At 38.4% G+C, this 24,224-nt stretch overlaps 1 protein-coding gene across 4 annotated transcripts in view; it reads left to right on the top strand.

Moving 5' to 3' along the window:
- Positions 1–24,224, top strand: part of cyfip1 (cytoplasmic FMR1 interacting protein 1) — a 155,970-nt gene that overhangs the window by 97,898 nt on the left and 33,848 nt on the right. For 3 of the 4 annotated variants that reach the window (XM_073044133.1, XM_073044135.1, XM_073044134.1), the window contains exons 16-24: positions 5,201–5,348; positions 6,992–7,145; positions 10,253–10,409; positions 13,304–13,400; positions 13,513–13,589; positions 13,686–13,794; positions 14,111–14,230; positions 17,462–17,661; positions 19,408–19,495. In XM_073044133.1, coding sequence (XP_072900234.1) covers positions 5,201–5,348; positions 6,992–7,145; positions 10,253–10,409; positions 13,304–13,400; positions 13,513–13,589; positions 13,686–13,794; positions 14,111–14,230; positions 17,462–17,661; positions 19,408–19,495 — 1,150 coding nt within the window. Of the gene's footprint in view, positions 1–5,200; positions 5,349–6,516; positions 6,665–6,991; positions 7,146–10,252; positions 10,410–13,303; positions 13,401–13,512; positions 13,590–13,685; positions 13,795–14,110; positions 14,231–17,461; positions 17,662–19,407; positions 19,496–24,224 lie in introns of all 4 variants that reach the window. The other variant, XM_073044136.1, reaches the window with a different exon arrangement.

The raw sequence follows: 24,224 nt of genomic DNA, 5'->3' as shown, positions 1-24,224 counted from the left end.
TTGTGAAATTGAGAATCTTTGTTGGCATGAGCGAAATGTCCAATTCCATGGACCAGGGGTTTATTCAGTGTAGTTTTGCTCATACTCTTCAAACCCTTCCTTTGCCTCGTTCTATGATAGAGCTCCAAATAGTTTGGTATTTTTGAGAGTATGGATTTAGGCATACAAATACCCTACACATCAACACGTACAAACAAGCTGGATGAACTCAGCAGGTCGGGCAGCATCTGTTGAAAGGAGCAGTCAACGGATGCTGCCGGACCTGCTGAGTTCATCCAGCTTGTTTGTACGTGTTGATTTGACCACAGCATCTGCAGTGTACTTCGTGTTTAATACCCTACACAGCTGCCTGCTTGTGACTAGGGCCTTTATGGTATGTTTGGAGGCTTGAGAGAGGATACTAATGTTGGTTCACTTACCATCCCAGAGAAATGGGAGGATTTTGTAGGAATTTTCAGTGTTTTGAGGTATTTGCTGTAGATATAGATAGTCTAGGTCTCAAAACGTGGGAGAGCCAAGATCATTCCAAATTCTTTATCTTCACATACCCTTTTAATAATAAATATAAAACCATAAGACCTATGAGTGTAATTATGTCAGTTAGCCCATCGAGTCAGCTCCACCTCTTGGTTATGGCTAATTTATTAACCTTCTCCTGGCTTCAGTTCACAATCTTTGGCACCCTTACTAATCAAGACTCAATCAATCTCTGCTTTAAATATACTCAATGCCTTGCATCCACAGCTGTCAGTGGCAATGAAATCCACAGATTCACCACCCTCTGGCTAAAGAAATTTCTCCTCATATTCAATCAAAAAATGCTGTTCTGGTGTATTGGAAGTCATAGAGTCATACAACATAGAAATGGATCCTTTGACCCATCTGATTGACAACAACCAAGATTCTTGATTCCTAACCTGGGGGAAAGACTATCTGTGTTGGGCTTTTTTAAAAAAAATGTCCTTTGTGATTTTGTATACCTCTATACAATTGTCCCCTATTCATGAAAAAAGTCCCAACCTGTGCAAACTCTGTCCGTAAATCAGTTCCTTGTGCCCCAACGTCAGTCTTGTAAATGTCCACTGCACTCTTTCCAGCTTGACAACGTCTTTCTTATAGATTGACCAAAGCTGAACACACTGTTCTCAATGCAGCCTTATGTTGCCCTTCTTAAATAAAGGCACAATATTAGACACCTTCCAGTCTTCTAGCACTTCACCTGTTACTAATGACAGTGCATATATCTCAGCCACAGCTTCTGCAATATTTTCTCTTGCTTTCCAAAGATGTTCTTGTATCAGGCTTTGGAGATTGATCTACCTTCATTTGCTTCAGACATCTAGTACTTGCTCTGCTGTAATGCGAGCTGGTCCCAAAGCATCATCTTTAACTATCTCAACATCCAAAGTCTTCATGTCCTTCTCCATGGTAAAAGCAAAGAAAAAATCATTGAGGACATCCCCATCTCATGTGGCTCCTCACAAAGATGTCTACTTTAGTCTTTGAGAGGCCCTGATCTCTTGAGTTACTTGTTTTCCTCTAATACACGGTGGATTCTAGTTAATTGGGGTACATCGGGACCAGTACGTTTTGACCCAATTTGGTGGCTACTCCAATTAGTTGAAGTTTCATGGAAATAGTTAAAAAGGTATAAAAAGACTAACTACTATTTAACTTGTGTTTAAATTAAATACAGAACAAGTTAGAACACTACTAATACCACTACAACACAATAAAACTATTAGTTCCTAATAGCTGTAGACAGAGGAATTCATCCAGTATATCTTTTGATTTACTGTAAATGAACAAAATCAGCATAGACTTCTAGAACAGATAATGAATGGACTGCTTTCATGCAATGCTTTTGACAATTGCATCCTCCAGATCTTCATATGTAGTTCCTAACTTGAAGTAGTGAATTTGTTTCTTTATAGTTCAAGTTTAAATTATCATTCAACCATACAGGAATGCCCATGAATACAGCCAAAAGAAACAGCTTTAGTCCAGGGCCAAGTTGCAAAACACAGAAGCAACAGATACACACAGCACAGAGTACATATAAGATAGCAAACCCATATGTTACCAGTAAAATACAGTCATATTTAAAAAAAAAAAAAAATATATATATATAGTCCAAGACTGAGTCCATAAATGTTGCATGAAAAGCCATCAAACCCAATATGGCTTGTCTTCTGCCAAGCAAACACAAGAGGGCTGCAGGAACTCCAGCTTGGACACCACAACACACCACCTCCAATGGAGTGCACCGACTCTGACACCTCTCTCTTGGGTGGCTGTAAACAGGCGATACCGTGGCTCAAGGACTAGTCCAAGGCCACGCAACTCCCCAGCCGGCCACCATTAAATCACTGAATCATACTTGCAGCTTTCCATATTAACAATGTCCAACAGGGTCTTATGATCATAAGGAAAGTGACTAAGGTCATTTCTTTTTCCTTCCTGACTGTTTCTGGCATCTCCAAGCCTGAATGCTTGAAACTACAGTGAACAGAACGGTTCTGAATTATCTTATTGCTTATTTCTTGCCAGCTAACACTGACAAAAATCACTGCTTCTTGAACACACACACGCAACTGAAGCTATTTAAAACTGTTTGCTATAAGCATGGTGTAACGAATAATGCACACACAAGTGCATGTGACTGATACTAGATATAAACTGTTTGCAGCAGTCTCCTGCCCCAATTCAGTGGCATAGTGTCCCAAATAAATAAAGGAAATCAAGGCTATTGTTTTTGATTAGTTTTTGTTATTTAAGAGTTGTTGCAAATAAAAAGCTGCCAATTAACTGATGAATCAATAACCAGAATCCACAGTAATTATAAAATCTCTTGGCATTCTTATTAATCTTCTCTGCCAATGCTATCTCAATCCTTTTTGCTCTTCTGATTTCCTTGAAACACAGAAACATAGAAGCATAGAAAATAAGTGCAGGAGTAGGCCATTTGGCCCTTTGAGCCAGCACCACCATTCAGTATGATCATGGCTGATCATCCAACTCAGAACCCTGTACCTGCTTTCTCTCCATACCTCCTGATCTCTTTAGCCACAAGGGCCATGTCTAACTCCCTCTTAAATATAGCCAATGAACTTGCCTCAACTGTTTCCCTGTGGCAGAGAATTCCACAGATTCACCACTCTCTGTGTGAAGAAGATTTTCCTCATCTCGGTCCTAAAAGGCTTCCCCTTTATCCTTAAACTGTGACCCCTCGTTCTGGACATCCCCAACATTGGGAACAATCTTCCTGTATCTAGCCTGTCCAATCCCTTTAGAATTTTATACGTTTCAATAAGATCCCCCCTCAATCTTCTAAATTCCAGCGAGTATAAGCCTAGTCGATCTAGTCTTTCTTCATATGAAAGTCCTGCCATCCCAGGAATCAACCTGGTGAACCTTCTTTGTACTCCCTCTATGGCAGGAATATCTTTCTTCAGATTAGTATACTCCTTCATCCCTATACTTTAAGTGTTTACTTGAGTCCCAGCTAATCAATGCTTCCTTTTTCTTGACCAGAGCCTTGTACCCCTTGTCATACAAGGTTCCCTACTCTTACCAGCCTTGCCTTTCACTTTAACAGGAACGTGCAGACCTTGAACTTTTGAAAGTGATGGTGAATTTAATCATCTTTGTCTTCTTGGCCTGGTATTGGCTCAAGAGACATGGGAAGCGATTCTCATTAAGAAGGTTTAATTTCTCAGTGCAGATTAATAGAAGACCCATGTTTTGCACATATTGAGTATGCAGCCTTCAGTGAAAGAATCAAAATTGGCTTGAAGCCCAGCATCTAAGCACGTGCAAACACATGTATAATCTGCATACTTAACCACTGAGATTACAGGAAATTGAACAAATTTCCATTAGTTCTGAAGATTTTTTTTTAAGAGATCCAGCTTGGTAACGTACCCTTCCAGCCCAGTGAACACTTGCCACCCAATTACATCCGCAAGACTGTGGACGTTGCAGTAAGGCAAGGGTTAAAGACAGTGTTCAGGCAAGGAAAGCCTGGGGCAGTTGTAGTCAACTCAGGCCTTTGAAGTGAGACCGCCAGAGCCACCCTTGTTTACTGCAGTTGAGATAAGTGTGATTGAGTCAGAAGTGTGCGTGTGTTCTGGTTCCAGTTGTTTTATTTTATTATTGGTGATGACATCACCAATGAACTTACATATGTGTTTGGAATCTTGGAGGAAACAGGCAAACCTGGAGGAAATCTTTGCAGTCACGAGGAGAACGTATAAATTCTTTACAGACAGTGTTGAGAATTGAACCCAGGTCGTTGGTACTGTAATAACATTATGCTAACCACAGTGCTACCATGTTGCCCTTAGCTCTACTTGCACAGGAAGTTCACCATAGGCAAGGGGAAAATTGGAAAGTACTGGGGAAATGATCTAGCTTTGCTTAACACTGAGATTAGGTCTGTCAGAGATCGACTGGTTCATATCGTAGTTTGCATGCCTTCATGAAGCAAATGTAAACCGCAGACAAATTTCTGTGGATATTCTAATTTGAGAAAGCTGTTCACAGTTCCTCCTTATTTTCAGCAATGTACTGGAAGCTTGATGATGGGATCAGGCTTCTGACTTTTCAACGCAATCATTATTGAAGTGTGGAACTTGCACTTTTGAAAGTTACAAGGAAAAGCAGTAAAAATGATACAGAGTTAAAACGAATGATCAATTTATCATGTGTTCATATGAACCCAGGCAGCTATAATTCTTGTTGGCAGCTTCAAAAGAAAATCACATGATTACAAATATTGTTAAGCTGGAAATACTTGGATAAACTTTCAGTTCCTGTAGGCCTCTAGAGGGCATGAAATTATTGTGTTTATTTAGAACTATGTTTTTCTAAAAAGTTATGTTACTTTTAATTCTCTTATTTAAAAAAAAATTATACTTTGTTTTGTGTTCTATGTATAGTTAAGGATCTCTCCATAATCAGTTGACTGATTAGAAATGAGATGAACAATTTTCCAGTTTGTGTGGTTCCAAATCTTGGGTTTGTTTTCTAGGTATTGTTAACTTAGATGCATATGTATATTTACAATCCATGATGCTTACAGACATTATCTGTGAATTAATTCTGTCATCTGAATTATCCTATGCTCTCCTTTGCACCACTGTATGGAACAACCAATTAGAAATGTTAGTTCTGATGCAGATACATTTTTCCTGTCTAGTGTTCTTCAAGCTATTCGGAAGACTATATGTGATTGGGAGGTTGGACAAGAACCAACAAATGATCCTGCGCTCAGAGGAGAAAAGGATCCTCGAGGTGGCTATGACATCAAGGTTACCCCCCGAGCAGTTGGACCATCCAGCACCCAGGTGTTACTAAAGTGCTAATCTTTCCTCAATAATCCCTGTTCATAAACAAACTAGTCAAAGCCAAAAATGGGAATTGAGGTTCAGATTGCTCATGATGCTGTCAGAAAGTAAATGAAGAAGAGTAATGAAGGGATATTGAAAAAGCAAGATATTTATTTGGCAGGCAAAAAATTTAAAATTATGAAATAGGAAATATTGTATAGTATTTCAGAAATGTATATTTAGTTGGAAGGATTTTGTGTTGCACAGTAAACTTAAGTATTTTTCTTTGCAGTTGCAGTATCTGTTGATCACCTTCATTGTTAGTAACTGCTTTATAATAGTATTGGTTTGCAGCTTTTGAGCACTTAATTTGTTGGTTTTTAGGTTCTGGTAAGTCTACTTAATGACTGCTTTGAAATAGAACGTGGTTTCTTAATCAGATTGAAGTTTTAAAAAAAAACACATTGGTGTTTGAACTTTATGCAAATGGAGATGCCACCATTTCTCCTTATAGCAGTCTGAGCTATTAACACTGATACTGTTAACTCAAGCATTTACTAACAAAATGCTTAATCTGGTCAATAACATTTCCTCAGCTGGGCAGGAGTGATCAGTTTTTTTTTGTTGTGAGGCACTTAACTTACAAGTTATTGTTTTTAATGTCATGTAGATAGCCAGTAACATTGTATTATTAACATTATTTCTTCTTTAGAAACTACTTTGCTATTGGTTTTAAAATATAAAATTTCAGAATATCATGGTCCTCCTGTAATTAATACATCTTTTGTTGATGTGCATGGCATACTTTGATGGGTGTGTGCTTCTAAGCTCTTTGCTTTTGCCAATGAACTTGAAAGTAATTTTGCTTACTTCCTCAAAGAGCATATTGAAATTGGCAAGATGATCAATCAACTGTTCCTTTTAGCTAGGTGTTTATAATAATTTCAGCAATTCCTATCCAGTTATGATCTTAATGGAAAATTGTGAAATAATCATTATTGATACAGATTATTTGATTTTTTTTTCCATTCAGACCATTCCAGCATAATTTAGTTGCTTGCTGTGATAACACTTTGCTATGTGGTAATATTAACATCAATTTCTTCTCTAATGCTATTTAACAAAACTCACACTCTCTGCTTTTCTCTCTTAATTCTTAATGTTTGTCACTACCAACTGGTTTTAGTTGTATATGGTGCGCACCATGGCAGAATCATTGCTATCTGGGGAGCTAGCGAAGCAGCTAAAATCTCTGGGGCTGGAAAAAACACTCATTGCGACGAACACCTTTCTGAGACGTTCCTACATCTATCCAACCATATTAAACTTTGGTGGTAAGAAGAAAGCCTCTTTTGTTTAATGAAAGAAAGTCAAATTGTTCCATCATATGAAGCTTGAACATTGTTAATTTTGGTATTTTTTTAATCCCTGTAACTAGAAGGATTTAATATTTTTAAAATACATGTGCTAATGCAGAATTTATTAAAACCAGCTAAACAGTGTGCCTCAGTTTAAAAAAAATTGGTTCATTGTTGTGAAAGTAAGTTTAATACAAATTATCTTTATAGTGGTGGAACAGTTGGACTTTCTCCATTTAATGTATGATGACTAATGTGTGCCCTCTGCCTTTTTTCTTGTTTTACATTTTCCTTTTAATATAGCTCTACATGGTTAGAACTATGCTAGAGTCCCTCATTGCCGACAAAAGTGGTGCAAAGAAAACATTAAGAAGTAGTCTTGAGGGCCCCACCATTATGGCGATAGAAGAGTTTCATCGGCATTCATTCTTCTACACTCACTTGCTCAATTTCAGTGGTAAGATATTTCTTCCACAGGAGGCAGTGGGATGGGACAGACTTGTACTTTGATCTTGTGCCATAAAAGAGAATTTTATTAATCTTAAAACATGCATTGAGCTATGTGAGTAATTGCACAGAAAGTGGAATAAATATTTTAAAAAAGGAATCTTTGGAGGTTCTACTGATTAGAATAAATGAGAAATGACTTGTTTTAAAATGATGTGAATCGTAGTTAGTGCTGAAATATTAAACAAAGCGATATTTTCAACTGCTTAGCTCCTCTGAAATAACTTAGTTAGAAATTACTGATAATAACATGGAAACCAATGCAACTACCTGTATTTTAAATTTTGGGTTACACTTCTGTCCAAAAACTAATTACACCATAAGACACAGGAGCAGAATTAGGTCAATTGGCCCATCAAGTTTTATCTACCACTCCCATTATGGCATCAGGGTGCCGCGGTAGCATAGTGGTTAGTGCGAAGCTGTTATAACTTGGGTTGTTGGAGCTCAGTTCTGGTGCCATCTATAAGAAGTTTGTGCGGTCTCCCTGTAACTCCAATGGTTTCCTCCCACTGTCTAAAAACATATGATTAGTAAGTTAATTACACATTCTAAATTGTCCCTTGATTAGGCTAGTGCTAAATAGATGGCTTGTTTCCAGCACATCTTGTTGGCTAGAAGGCTTTGTTCTGCACCGTATCTCAAAATAAAATAAAATAATCCCTCTCAGCCCCATTCTCTTGTTTTCTCCCCTTATCCTTTGACACCCTTACTAATCAAAAACTTATCAACCTACACTTTTCATATACTCAGTGACCTAGCCTCCATAGCCACCTGTGGTAATGAATTCCACAGATTCACCACTCTGTGGCCAAATGAAATTTCTCCTCATCTCTGTTCTAAAGAGATGTCCTTCTGTTCTGAGGCCTTGCAATATTTGATGGGTAATTTCTGGTTTGTATCCCCTTATGGTTTGTTAACTAATGTTCTGGAAGTTGTTTTTGATTATTTATCTGAATTGTAATTAAATTGCTGCTCAACTGCTTGTAGCAGAGCCACCATTTTTAAACCAAACTACTGAGTCATTTGTAGAAGTGAGAAGAAAGTGCAGTTCTGAATTCAGTAGGTAGAACCACTAATCATCTAGAGGTAGACATTTGAATATCATAATTAGCTGAATTTGATTCCTTACTAGTAAATGAATGTGGGATTAAAGTATTAGTTTAATATATCTGAGCATTTCATTTGTACTTCATAATCTGATGAGTAAAGTATCGGAAGATAGACTCTCAAACATACAAATTCTCAGTGGTCCTGTGATGTTGGAATCCTTGTGGAATCCAGCAAAGGGGCAGAACCTTACTGAATTCCCAGTGGGTAGATGCTGACCGTAGAACCTGCATCAGGTGGTTCTTAATGTAGGTGCATTAGGGTTGGACAGAAGTAGCTGTGAGGTAGGAAAGTAAGAACAAGGTAAGATACCTTTTCCAAATTAAGTTTGCTTCAGTGTTCTGAGTGTTTCTGTATTCAAATAATTTAATTTCTTTGAAACATTTTAATATTTTTAATGTTTTTTTTGCTTTAAGATTCTGAATGTCAGGACTTTGAGAAGCATTGGAATAGTTTCAGCCAGCTACGGCTCACAGTTTATATTTTTCACCTATTTCATTCACCTGGCTTGTTGTGGCCCATCCATATGGTAGTATCATATGACACAAGGCCCTGGCCTTCATTGGGCCTTGGCATTATAGATGTGCACTATAACAGCAGGTCAAAACAAGAGATTTGCAGAAGCTAAGTTTGCACATCTTTTTGTCATATAATTATAGAGTACTGCAGCACAGAAACTGGCCCTTAGGCCTATCCAGTCCATGCCGACTTGGTCTTCTGCCTTGTCCCATCTACCTGCTCCAAGATCATAGCTCTCCATACCTCTTTCACCCATTTACCCATCCAGACTTCCCTTAACTGTTACAATTGAACCTGTATCTACCACTTCTGCTGACAGCTGGTGCCTCTGAGTGAAGAAATTCCCCTCCAATTTCCCCTTAAATATTTCACCTTTCACCATAAACCCATGTCCCATAGTTCTGTTTTCACCCAACCTATGGAGGAAAACAGCCTGCATGCATTCACCCTATCTATAGAATTAATTATTTTGTATAACTCTACGAGATCTTCCCTCACTTTCTTGCTGTCCAGAGAATAAGTTCCTAGTCTACACTTCTTTTCCCTATATCTCAGGTCCTTAAACTCCAGCAAATTCTTATAAATTTTGTCTCCATTCTTTAAAGCTCATCAATATCTTTCCTATACATAAGTGACCAAAACTGCATACGGTACTCCAAATTTGGCCTCGCCAACATCCTATACATCTTCAACATCATATCCCAACTGCTGTTCTCAATCCCTGATTTATGAAGACCAATGTGACAGTAGTCACATGTCTACCATGTCACCAGATTCATGGAATTATGGATCCCTTTGTTTTTGGCATACCTCTGAGCCCTTTCATTCACTGTGTAAGTCTTACTTTAGTTTGTCCTCCCAAAGTGCAACATCTCACACTTCTCTGCATTGTTCCATCTGCCATTTTTTAGCCTGTTTTCCTAGCTGGTGCAGATCAAGCTTTGATAACCTTCCTCACTGTCCACTATGCCCCTAGTTTGCTATATTGTCATCCATATCACAAGTATAGATGATATACTATATAAACTAGGACCAATCCCTGTGGCCACCAGTGGTATATTAATATCAAGCCTAAGTACTTTTCTCAGCAGGTCGGGCAGCATCCGTTGCTGTCCGACCTGCTGAGTTCATCCAGCTTTTGTACGTGTTCATTTGACCACAGCATGTGCAGTGTACTTTGTGTTAACTAAGTCCTTTTCTTCTTGTACTAAGTTCTGTCTGACTGGTTTATGCTTCATGTAAGGATTTTTTCATCTACTGATCATGTTTCTTTTTAATGTCAATGTAGTTTAGGAAACAAAATCTGATTAAACAGAGTTGTCATACAGTATATTGTAACATCACTCTTTATAATCATTATAAAGGTATAATTTTACATTTAAGAAATTTATCTCTGTTTGCTGAAACTAATTTTTTTTATTTCTTAAGAAACACTTCAGCAGTGCTGTGACCTGTCTCAGCTTTGGTTCAGAGAGTTCTTTCTTGAATTGACAATGGGAAAAAGAATTCAGTTTCCTATTGAGATGTCAATGCCCTGGATCTTGACTGACCATATTTTGGAGACCAAAGAAGCATCCATGATGGAGTAAGATTTTAAGTAATTTCCTTGCTGTTCCAGTTCATGAGGGAAGGAATTTTTCCAATAGCATTCACCAGATAACAATATTTATATACTTGGGCAACAACCAATCTGCTGGAGAAACTCTGGAGTGAATTAGGAGAAAGGAATTATCGATGTTCTGGGTGAAGCCCTGCTTCAGAACTGAGAGTGGAAGGGGAAGATGGCCAACATAAAGAGTAAAAAGAAATGGAGAGATTAGAGTCCTGGGTACTTGGTGGACTGAAGGAGGGTGAAAGATGACAAGCTGGTTGTGCCAGCTTGGGGAAGAGGAGGTAGGGTTGGGAGACAGTGGCAGGTGAATGCAATGTTTGGGCAGACAAAGGAAAAAACACGATGATCATTGGCAGATAGAGCAAAGGGAGGAGAGTGTGAAGGTTTAAGACAGTTGCTGGCAGAAGATAAATAAGAACACAAAGGCCCACTAATGCTGGAATATGGTAAGTGAAGGAGGTGATATTGGAAGCCATTAGATAGATAGATAGATACTTTATTCATCCCCATGGGGAAATTCAACATTTTTTCCAATGTCCCATACACTTATTGTAGCAAAACTAATTACATACAATACTTAACTCAGTAAAAATATGATATGGGAGAGGTGAAAGGTAGATAGAGTCAGAAACCAAAATGCTGTAGGGGAAGTGGAAACTAGGTGAATTGTGTGTGTAGTGGGAGTGAACTGGGAGTAAAACAAATATGGTTGATGGGGAGCTGGAGAGTTCAGGGAAGAGGGACAAAAATTAGAGGACTACTAGATCAGAGGGTGGAGAGGGAAGGGGGAAAAATTGTGAGGGGGGTACATGTTGGTGGGGAGAACTCACAGGAGGGAAGTGTTATCTGATACTGAAAAAATGATGTTCATAACATTGGGTTGCAGACTACCCAGGTGGAATATTGGGCGTTGGCCCTGTAGTTTGCGTTGCTCCTTATTCTGGTAGTGGAGAAGGCTGAGAAACATGGGTCACTGAGAATGGGAACGGAAAATGAAATGGCATGTAATGTGGAACTTGGGGTGACCATTGTGGACAAAATGTAGGTGGTCTGCAAGGTGGTCATCCAGTCTGTGTTTGACTTCACCAATGTAGAGGAGGCTACATCAGGAGCACTGAATACAGTAGACAGGGTTGAAGGAAGTGCATGTGAATCTTTACCTCATCTTGGGGCTCTTTAAGTCCTTGAATGTTGGTGAGGCATTACATCTCCTGCAATTATAGGAGAATATGGCAGGTGACAGGGAGTGGTGGGTCGCGAGGGATTAGTTGACCAAAGAGTCACAGAGGCAGTTGTCACTGCAGAAGGTGGAAAAAGATAGGAAGAAAATGATATGGCCGGTGGTGGGATCTTGTAACTGGTGGAAATGATGAAGGATGATGTGCTGGATACAGAGGCTTATAGGGTGAAAGGTGAGGACTAGGGGAACTCTATCCTTGTATTAGCGATATTGGAGTTGAACTTAAAACTCTAGTACCCTAACTTCCTATGGGCTCCTAGAGTTGTGCATTCTAATATTTTTATTTATATTGTTGTATTGTCACATTAGAGTTCTGGCATATTGAAAAGACTTTTCCTAAAGAGTTGAAGGGGGCAGAAACAAAATGCTCAAGGAAGAGAAATTAGAAGGATCAGGCACAAGACTTGCTTAGTGTTAATTGGACAAATATTGAGCTGTCTTTGTACAGTTAATTCAGTATTTTAAACTAATTTATGGACATTAAAACCTTGGACCAATTACATTACGGCAAAGATCAGGTTTTATTTAAAAAAAACAAAGAACTGAATACTTCAAGGACAAGAGATGCAGAATATAATCTTTGAGAAATAGTATAGCACAATGGTTTCATTGTTTTGCCAATGCAGTTTTTAGAGTAAATTCACTCCTTATACCATGTTCGTATGTTTTCTCAGCCAAACAAATGGGTAGCAGATATAGATGGCAGTGGCTGTTTTGAATTTGTGTGCCATAATTTGCCCTGTGGTGCAAATACGGGCTTCATTATCTCAGATTCTGCAGATTCTGGAAATCCAGAGTAACCCTTGCAAAATGCTGGAGGAACTCAGCAGGTCAGGCAGCAGCTATGGAAAAGAATAAACAATCGATGTTTATTCCTTCCAATAGATGCTGCCTGACCTGCTGAGCTCCTCCAGCGTTTTGGATATGTTACTAGGAATAGCGACTAACAATGTAGCAGGATGATTCCAGGCATTTAAGCATGAAAGTTTATGACAAGCAATCAGTAAATGGTTGATGTCAGATATTATTTTTTCCTGTTAGAAAGTTTCTTCTTTTATGTTCTTGTGTAGCAGTCTTAACCACTAAGGGTGCTGTGACACAAGAGTTGCAATTAGTGAACTGAGAAGCTTACTGATTAGTGGCAGACTTCGGTTGGGACATTCATAAAGAAAAAGATTGATTTTAATATATGCTTGAATTAATTTTGAAGAAACTAAGAGCATGTATTTATTCAGCACTTATAAAGTGTTAAAAGCTACATGAAAGCAATATCAAACACCATTAGACTGTGAACTGTGTTGGCAGCATTTGAACATTAGATAGATTCTGATGAGTTTCTTATAGGAAATAAGAAAAGAGGGGAGGTTTAGTACTTTATGGGTTTGAAGGGAATTCTAGAGATTACAGCTGAAATCACAGTGGCAAATTAAATGAATGAGGATGTAGAAGTACATAAAGTTGGTGATGGGGATGGAGGGAATTTGCAAACAAAGGTAAAAGTCTAACAGAACCTACTGATTTTACACAAGCACTGGCTGAATGGGACTGTCAAAATGTTTTAATTGGACTTCAATTTGAAAATAATTATTGAGCAACCTTGTTGAACCCTGACTCTTTTTTTTGGTAGGTATGTGCTATATTCATTGGATCTGTACAACGACAGTGCCCATTATGCTCTTACTAAATTCAGAAAGCAGTTCCTTTATGATGAAATTGAAGCAGAGGTAATTTTTTTTTTCAATTTAAAGCTCTGTGTCTTTTATTGCTCACTTAATTTAACAAAGAGGTTGTGTTAAGTCAACTAGTTAAAGTTGATTATTTGTGCTCATTTTGTAGGTGAATCTCTGCTTTGACCAATTTGTGTACAAGTTGGCTGACCAGATATTTGCTTACTACAAGATTATGGCCGGAAGGTAATGTTGAAGAACATTATTCAGATATTGTGAAATGCGCAATAAAAGCTAACTGCATTTCAAATATTTTACAATATCTAACATCTAATTTTTCAGCCTCCTTTTAGACAAGCGGCTGCGGGCTGAATGCAAGAACCAAGGAACTAATATACCAACGCCCCCATCAAATAGATATGAGACTTTATTGAAACAGAAACATGTACAGGTGGGATCTCCTTTTCATTTTAAAAATACCAGATTAAAAGCCTAGGCCCAGTACGGTAGAAAAGTGCCATAGAAAATGAAAGGTGAAATAAAACTAAAGCATTGGACTTTGCTTTATTGTCTTTCTTTCGTTCTTAAGCTCCATTCAAATGATTATCATTAATTTTATCTTTTGAATGCAAGTTATGTTTGGAGGTATTTCATTGTAACACATGTACGCCATTAAAACAGGCAAGTTACTGATCAGTAGTTGGAATGTCAAACATTGAATGTGTTTTAACTTGATGTACTTGTGTTTTAAATCTCTTGAATGACAGCTTCTTGGTAGATCAATAGACTTGAATCGACTGATCACTCAAAGAATTTCAGCAGCAATGCACAAATCATTGGAGCTGGCAATTACACGTTTTGAGAGTGAAGACCTCACCTCCATTGTGGTATGTGTGCTGTATCTTGGAGCTTTTAAAAAGCTGTTCAGATGATTAGCATTGTATTCAAATACATTTATGTAGATGTCATTGTCCTTTTTTTTGCTCATGTTGTATCATGGACATGCTCCAATAAATGGGAAGCTATTCAGCGAATACCTTTAAATATCAGATCACAAAGATTGGAGAAGTTGTGGACAGTACAGAGGGCTGTCAAAGGATACAGCAGAATATATTTACAAGATGCGCGAGAGAAAGAAAAAAAATTACAAATTATGCAAACAGTTGAATGAACAAGAGCATTCCAAACCAAAATTGAGTCCTCAGATCTGACCCCCGGAGCAGGCCCAAAGCCTCGCTTGTCAGTTCATTATATTAGTGGGTACAGACCACAACAGCCAAGGCAGTCTTTAATAGCCTCAGCACCATGGAGATGACCATTGCAGAGAACGAGCAAAATTGGCTCTCGTCCCAACCGACACCCCGCCTTTTCAGGCTATCTGGACTGGTGTTTAAATTGACCCAACAACGGAGCAGTGAAAGGCTCCAGCGCCCTGGAGAGAGGAGTGAAGTTCATGAAGAGTGAGTGAAGTTGGCTCTAGCCTCCAATCTGGTCCGGGGTTTACATTGATTAAACAGTATATCATAAATCGCACTAGGACCTAAGCATCAGAACTAGACCATGCCGCCCAGCGACTCGCTGCAGGCCTGGATTCCATCTGCCAGCTCAAAGCCACTCACAAGCTCTTCAGATCAATGGCTGCAAGAGTTTAATCGGAGTGAGTGTGAAATGATGCTACTTGGGAGTTCAAATGTAAGATGGAAGTATACAGTTAATGGCAGCACCCAATACAGTATTTGTGTATAGGTGGATCCTGGGGTCCAAGTCCATAGTTTAATGGAAGTGGCCATGCAAGTAGATAGGGTGCATTTATTGGTCATGAATTAAGTATTAGAGTCAGGGAATCATGTTTGTTAGTCTACATTTGGAAAATTGTGTTTGCCCCATTACAGGAAGGATGTGAAGGCTTTGGACTGGGTGCAGAAGGGATTTACCAGAATGTTACATGGATTAGAGGAGATATTGGACAAATTAGTTTCTTTGTCCTCTTTGAGACAATGGAAGCTGATTGGAGACCTGATGGAAGGTTACAAAATTATGAGAGGGGTGGAAAGGGTAGATAATCAGAATTTTTTTACACTGGTAGAAATAGCAAATACTAGCAGGCATGCATTTAAGGTGAGGGGTTAAGTTTAAAGAAGATGTGTGGAGCAAGTTTTTTTTACATGGATTGGTAGCTATGGGGTAGTAATGGAAGCAGATATGATAGTGGGATTTAGAGACTTTTTCAATAGGCACACAGGTATGCATTTGAATGGAGAACAGAGGTTTAATTCTGTACTGTGTTTGGAACAGACTGTTCTGCATTCTATAACTGGAAACTGAAGTTTTTCAAGCAATAACTAGATTAATTTTGTTGTTTTTGCTTAATATAGTGGTTAGGTGAGTGAAACCTTTTGTATTAAGATGCACAGTCTTGTGCTTTAAAGAATTGTTATTGTAAAATTGCATGAAGACTTGTAAAAAGATATGTTAGGACAGCATGATATTCCATCTTACAGTGCCATTATAGTGTAGTAGAATAGTTTGATACATTACCATATCCATTTCCTATTCTCTGTCATTTCCCATAAAATCATCTGTTTTGTTCTCCATAATTGGCAGAACTAAATAGACTCCTTAGAAAGGAATTTTTCAAGCTGTCTCCCTGAGTTTTCAGATTCAGTTTATTGTCATTTAGAAACCACAAATGCAATGCGGTTAAAAAATGAGACAATGTTCCCCCAGAATGATATCACAAAAGCATATGACAAAACAGACTACACCAGAAAATCCACGTAACTTTTGGCAATCCCCAGTCCAGAGTCCGGAGAGGCTGCTGCATATTAATATCGCGCTACCGTCTAGCGCATTCCCCAGAAAGGAGCTCCAAATCCACCATACAAAAACAAGACCAAAAACTAAAGCTACAAGACCTGCACAAAACCACATAATTACAACATATAGTTACAACAGTGCAAACAATAGCATAATTAATAAAAAAAAAAGACTATGGGCACAGTAAAAATAGTCCAAGATGTTAAAGGGCTGTAAGTTCAAAAGAAATACCCACAGTTTCCACAAGTCGCCAGGGTCCCGACAGACTCGCCATCCCACGCTGGTGGCAGAAGGGAGTACCCCCGCTATGGACTTCCACGGCGCCGCCCGACTCAGCCTCACAGACGCAGCACACAATGAAAGCTTCGTCGAAACCAGCCTTGCAGACGCAGCACACACTGAAAGTGATCTGAGTCCGTCGAACCTCCGAGCTGACGACCATCCCCTCCGGCACAGCTTCTCCGAGTACCATCTTTTGCCGAGCGTATTAAGATGGCCCCGCCAACGGCCATCGGCAATGCAACCCCAAGGACTGGGGGCCTGTTCTTCCCAGCAGAGTCCCGGACCTCGCAGCAGCAGCAACGAAGAAGGTCTTTCCGGAATTTCCTGATGTTTCTCCGTGCTTCCATGTCCGTTTTCAATCAATTATGATTGCGCACGGCACCCCACTTCACAAATAACAGATAATCAGTTCCGGAGTGGCCGCTGCAAGCTGCATCGCGCCGCCATCTTGGATCTTGCCTGGAAATCCATTTCAATCATAGAACATAGAATAGTACAGCACATTATAGGTCCTTCGGCCCACAATGTTGTGCTGACCCTCAAACCCTGCCTCCCATATAACCCCCCACCTTAAATTCCTCCATATACCTGTCAAATCAGATCAGGTAGCTATTCCAGTATAATCCTGAAAATTGGAACTTTATTGGTATGAAACAATAAGAATGATGTACTTTGGGGTTGAACAAGTTGCTATAGGGGAATTCAGATTTTTTTTAATTTACAAAAAATGTGGAAAGCAAATTTCATTAAACTTGATGAAAATTGGATGTGTGCTTGAAAAGAACTAAGCAGAATTCTGGGGAGGACTGGCATGTTGGCAAAATTTCACAGTTCTTTCAAAGAGATTGCACAAGCATAAATAGCTTGTATTTTCAGTGCTTTACATTCTCTGACTCTGCAAGTCAATATAATGCATAGTACAGTGCCTTCACCCAGTAACCCATTAAGCAAGTTGATTGCTCAAGCTTCAAATGGCAAATTTTTAATATTGAGCACTTGTTCTGATTTTGATTCATTAGGAGCTTGAAGGTCTTTTGGAAGTCAATCGCATGAGCCACAAGCTACTTGGTAAATACCTAACCCTGGACAGTTTTGATGCTATGTTCAGGGAAGCCAATCACAATGTATCAGCGCCATATGGAAGAATAACCCTTCATGTTTTCTGGGAGCTCAATTACGATTTCCTTCCAAACTACTGTTACAACGGTTCCACGCAAAGGTTTGTTTCTAAATTTTTTTTTTATTTGAATGTAACATTGCAGCACAACCTCTCTGATAATTGGCTCTTTTTGTCTTTGGCTTTGTCTTCAGTACCTTCATCATGATTTGCTGTTGAGTCCCTATCTTATTCTGCTATAGATAAGTTATACTCTGCCAGTGCTCTCTGGGTTATGAATAACTTGACTTAATGAAAATGCAACTTAATGTAAATTCTCTCATAGATCTTCAAAACTTGTTTAAGCTAGGAATAATAAGACATAATGAAATGTTTCATGGTATTCATTAATGACTGGATACAATATATATTTCATTAATTTAATTATGGGTGGTGTGAACTGAATTATAACAGGTGTATGTAGAGCGATATATGGGCAGCTATAGAAAATGGACATCTCCAACTTTAGAGAAATAAGCTTACAAATATTTATCAGAAATGGAACGCGTGTGTAACCTGAGGACTGCCTGTACTACATACTGTTTTTGACCAATTTAAATAAGGTACAATTGTGAACCTTGTCTGGAAAACTGATTTCCTATGATGGTGTACAAACCATTTTATAAATATCAACAATAACATTTTAAAGTATAAAGTACCATTTAATTTACCTGCTGCTTCATAGAAATTTAATGAAACAGAAGTTTATATTTAAGCTGAAGAATGACATTTCAGCAATGGATACTGAAATTTTAACTGAAGAAATTTTATGTTAATTGTACTGTAGTTTCCATAGTTGGCCTTTTTTTTTATTAAATAAAGGAACTTCAAGTAAAGAACAGTTGATATTTTCAGGTATTCTGTCCAATGTTCATTTACTACATTTGAGAAATGGGGGGAGGTGCAATTCAGTTACCTACTCAGTTATTTTTTGTGTAGCAATGGCTTTTGATTGTGTTCTGTTACATTAAGAGATACGGTAAGGAACAGGCCCTTCTGGCCCAACAAGCTGCACTGCCCAGCAATCCACCTATTAAACCATAGCCTAATCACTGGCCAATTTACAATGACTGATTAATTTGCTAACCCAGTACGTCTTTGGACTGTGGGAGGAAACTGGAGCACCCAGAGGAAACCCACGCATTCATGGGGAAGAATGTACAAACTCCTTGTAGATGAAATCTGAATTGAACTCCAAATTCTGATGCCCCGAGGTGAAATAGCTTCGTGCTGTGCTACTGTGGCACTCACAGTATGAAAATAAAGAGGAATATCTTTCTATGCAGCAAGGATGATCATATTTTGAAAATTATTTTGCAGTTTGCATGGCACTTGAAGATCCAAAAGGCACTTAGTACCCTTTCTGACCAAACAGTTAACCTCTTGCCTCTAAAAGAAAATGGTGCTTCACTTCCTATAGTGGCCTGTGGGTGGCAATATCACTACTTTGCCCATTCTGCTCATCTCATCTCACCCAGTGGCAATGATGTTACTGGTTATGCCACTCATCACAATAGCTAATTGAGCTAAATTAAGAGCCACGTTTGTGAAATCTCTGGTCAACTCAGCTATGCGTTTAATTGTAGAAGAACTTCAGTCCTGTACAGGTTTTCTCAGGTGCTTTGGTTTCCTCCCGCATTCCAAAAATGTATTGATTAGTAGGTTAACTGATCATATGGGTGTAACTGGGTGGTGTGGGCTTGTTGGGCCGAAAGGCCCTATTACTGACCTGTATCTCTAAACAAAATAAAAATGAAATTAGTATTTACAATCAATAAAATATGTCTTTCATTATTCTTAATTTCACAGGTTTGTGCGTACTGTTCTGCCCTTCTCTCAGGAGTTTCAGAGAGATAAGCAACCAAATGCACATCCACAGTACTTGTATGGAACCAAGGTTAGCACGTTCTGCAACATGTTTTCTTTCTGTAATTAAAGTTTTCAAGTTGTAATCAGATTTTGTTCCAACTATTCTAAAAGACAAGATTATTAAAGTGTTGTTTCTCCATTTAATAGAGAATTTCTTCCATCTGGCTGAGGATCTTAACAAACCAGACAGGATCACAACTTATTGTTGAATATTCAAAAAAACAGTCTAAATGAAATCCTGGAACTTAGTTTTGCAAGAAAATTGAAAGTTTTAAAACATTTCAATTAGTGGATCTCTAAAGCAATACTCAGAGAAAATAAAAAGGTGCACAGGAGGGTAAAAGTAAATTCCAATAATCTTGAAATCCCAATTGTTAGGCACTTAATTCACCACCCGATGCTTTCTAAGCTTCCTGAAACTCACCAGAGCTGCAATTCTTCTGCATCCTTGAAATTTAGTCATTTCACTGGAAATTTACTGTAGTATTCTGTAATATTTTGTAAAAAGAACTAATTTAAAGTTGTATTTGGTAGCAACAGGAGCAACATTAAGAGTCCAGGAAATCTGGCTGACTGCCACCAGCAAAGCCTGAGTTTGTTGAATTATCAGATCTTCCCTTTATTTTGCAATGTAAACTATGCATGAATAAGAAATAGACTCCTCTAATTGTCTTTCTGATTCTCATTCTTGCCTTGCCTGTGTTTTGTTTTCCAGTGTTGTATATTTTTGGTTTGTCTTTTTCCTCTCTTTTCATTATTTCTGGCTGTTTCCAACTTGACTATAACCTGGATTGACGTAGCACATTTAAAATGGCAAAACATCTAAAGGCACTTCACAGAAGCATTAACAGGTAAAGCTTGGCACTGAGCCACAAAAGGAGACAATTAGAACTGGTGACTTTAAAATGTGGTCATGGCCATAGGATTAAGGAGGTTTTAAAAGAGAAAAAGGAAGTAGAAAGGCAGGGTGATTGAATGTGTGAATTCCAGAGCTTTGAGCCTTGCACTATCCCTTTTATGTCTGCTCTATCTATGTAACATTGTTCTTTTATAAGCTACTTAATTAACACTTGAAACTCAAAAATCTGCAGATACTGGAAGTCTAGCATAAAACTTTTTCAAAGGGGGGGGGGGGGAACAGATAATGCTTCCTTTTAAAGAGCCTTAATCAGAAATGGAAACCGGAGAAAATAAGTTGCAAAGGTGGAGGTAGGATGGGATGGGAGAGAAGAGAACAGGCAGCTTTTGTATCTCTTGCAGCTGTAAGGGCATGTGTTGTGAATACAGGAGTGACAGGTGGAAATGGAACTGTGAACCAGGAAACGTAAAACAGTGGGCTGTTTGGAATACAGGGAAAAGAAAATGCGTCTGGTGCTGGAATCTTATCAAAAGTGCTGAGAGTATTTGAGGTTATCCCACCTTTGGCCATTTCATCATTCCAAAGAGGCTAGTCCCATTGTGACTCTGATTAGGTTTTCCATCTCCAGCCACACCTCTTTTCACACCATTTTCCCCATACAACTACAGAGAATGTACACTTGCTTTTTTTTACTTTGTTCATTGCTGTCATCCAGGGAGACACAGTCCAGACAGATAAATAAACAAATTCACTTGCACTTCTTCTTGTCTTGCATTAGGTATTTGGTTGTCACTATGTGGTCTCTTGTACAACAAAGAAACCAAGTACAGATCAGCTGACTACTTTGCAGAACAATTACCTTCAATCCATAAAAATAACCCAGAGATTCTAGTTGTTAGTTCTCCATCTCGCTCTAAGCCTGCCCTATTTGCAGGCCTAATGTAAGCTAAAAATTAAAAAAACATATTTTATCTCAGCATGTTACAGCCTTCAGAATTTAATATTGAACTCAATAATTTCAGCTGACCACCTTTCCTGTTTTTATTTGATCCATACAGCACAAAAACAGGCCCAACTGGTCCGTGCCATCTAGATACCCATTTAAGCTAGTCCCCTTTGCCTGCTTTTGGCCCATATCCAGCTAAACCAGGGGTTTACAACCTGGGGTCCATGAATCCCTTATTTAATGGTATTGGTCCATGACGTGAAATAGGTTAGGAACCCCTGCACTAAACTTTTCTTATCCATAGTACATTGTAAATGTTATTAAGGTACCTGGCTCGACCAGTTGCTCTGGCAGTTCATTCCAAATACTGACTTCTCTCCAGGGGAAAAGGCACTGCCTGTCAGGGTTCCCGCTGCTTTGACCTATGCCTTCTACTTCTTGATTCCTCAGCTCTGGGGAAAAGACTGCACATTCACCCCATGTGTGCCCCTCCTAATATTATACACCTCTATAAAATCACTCCTCATTCTCCTAATAAAGCTGCAACCTGCACAGCTTCTCTCCATGATTCAGTCCCTCCAGTGCTGTCAACGACCTTGTAATTCACCTCTGCACTGTTTCTTCTTGTCGCCTTCGTGCATTTCCTGTATTTTGTTTCAGTTTCCAGCATCTCATCACTTACGATTTCATCGTGCTCTTGTGTTCTTTTTAATTTCTGTGCAACTTCTACCATTTGTCTAACTAGATGGTGTAGAAAGTATTGTGTCACATGGACAACCTTGGTCTTCACTCTGTCATAGACATTCCCTTTATTTTCTCACACAATAAATCTGTCAAGTAAGTAGGAACAGAGTGGGCCATCAGGCCCCTTAAGTCTGCATTGCCATTCAGAAGCGAATCTGCTTCTCTTGTCAGTTTCAGATAACTTTCAATACCCTACTTCAAAAATATACCTATCTCATCTTTAAACAGTGATCTGTCTTCTGGGGTTGAGAATAGGGCCTTTTAAGAGACTTTTAGATAAGTACATGGAGCTTAGGAAAATAGAGGGCTATGGGGAAGTCTAGTAATTTCTAAGGTAGGGACATGTTTGGCACAACTTTGTGGGCTGAAGGACCTGTATTGTGCTGTAGGTTTTCTATGTTTCTAATTCTGTGGATTCTCCACCCTCCATGAGAAGAAATTCCTAAGTACCCCAGTTTTAAATTACTGCTTTCTATTTTATCCTTGTGTTTGAGTCCCACTAGTGAAAACATCTCTATCTGCCTTATTATGGCCCCTTAAGATTACTTGTATTTCAATAAGGTTACTTCTCATTCTTCAAAGAATACTCTTTCACCTGTCTGTGAAGGATCAGTACTTCATCTCAGAAATTAATCTAGTGAATCACTTTTAAATGACCTCCAATGGTAGTATATCTATCTTTAAATAAGGGGACTAAGTCTGTACATGGTACTGCTGGTACAGCCTTACTCTCTAACCCTTGTAATATTTGTCTCTGAAAACCACAACTCTATAGCATTGAAAGCAAATGTGCCATTTGCCTTACAAATACTTGATGCACCCACATAGTAATGTTTTGTGTTTTATGTTCAAGCACACTGAGCGTCTCTCCATTTTGATAATAGTCTGCTTTTTGATTCCTCCAACCAAAGTACATAACCTCACACTTAAACTCCCATGTGCCAAGTTTTTACCCACTCACTTATCTACAGTATATCCTTTTACAAATACCATAATTACAGTCTACCCTCCCATCTAATTTTGTGTCAACAGCAAACTTCAATACCTGACCTCCTCTTCTCTCTCCTTTCCAAAAATTTATTATGTAGATAGCAAATAATTGAGGGCTAAAGACAGATTTTTCAGGCTCTCCTCATTTCATTGGAGGCTCTCCTCCAATCAGCATCTTCCAACTTTTTTTCAGTATGGTAACTAGTCTTCATGTTAACATGTATTTCCTCAATGCTCTGAGATCTTATTCTCTAGCAGTGTGCAACCTTGAATGCCATATGGAAATCCAGATAGACTATATCCACATGTTCCCTTATATCACGTTTGCTGGCTATAACTTTGAAGAATTCCAGTAAGTTTGTCTCTTTCAATATTATGTCAAAAGAAAAAAATTAACTAGTACCAAATACATTGTATTAAAAATACAGTTACAATCACAAAACCCTGTATTCATAAAAATTACATTAAATCGTAATGTTGAATATAATAATTTTGTTATACAAAAAAAAAATCTAAAACCACTACCAAGGTCAGAGCTGTTAGGAAAAGCAAGAAAAAGGGGGGAAAACCCTTATCATATAATAAAATATATTATTAGCCACCATCTGTACTTTTACAACATATCAAAGGTTTTGAAAATAACCCAAAAATGGTCCCCACAATGTATAAAAGTCTTGGCTAGATTCAAAAACTGAACAGCGGATCTTTTCTAAATTTAAGCATGACATAACATCCCGTAACCATTGAGCATGAGTAGGTGGAACAGCATCCTTCCACTTAGCAAAAGCACCCTCCTAGCTATAAGAGAAGTAAAAGCCAAAGTATATAAATCTGTTATCTCCAACAATACCAAATAATGTGGTCAAAGGGTTAGGCTTAAAATTTACCTTGAAAAGTACCGAGAAAGTTTGGAATACTCCTTTCAGTATCTTTCAAGACTCAGACGTGTCCAAAATATGTGAATTAATGAAGCTTCTCCATTATTACATCTATCACAGAAAGGAGGTACATCCGAAAACAAACTGGATAGCTTATCTTTAGACACGTGAGCCCTATGAACCACTTTAAATTGTAAGAGGGAATGATGGGCACATAATGATGAAGTGTTAACCAATTTTTGATTTTGTCTATTGGAGCGTTTCTCATTCCTAGCAACATACCATAAATATTGGATATTGAACCATTATTAAAAGGTTTCAAATTAAAAATTACATCTAA

The sequence above is a fragment of the Hemitrygon akajei genome, chromosome 4 (genome assembly GCF_048418815.1).
Source record: "Hemitrygon akajei chromosome 4, sHemAka1.3, whole genome shotgun sequence".
NCBI lineage: Eukaryota > Metazoa > Chordata > Chondrichthyes > Myliobatiformes > Dasyatidae > Hemitrygon > Hemitrygon akajei.
Note: the sequence above shows the minus strand (reverse complement) of the source record. Positions and strands in the feature narration are given on the sequence as shown.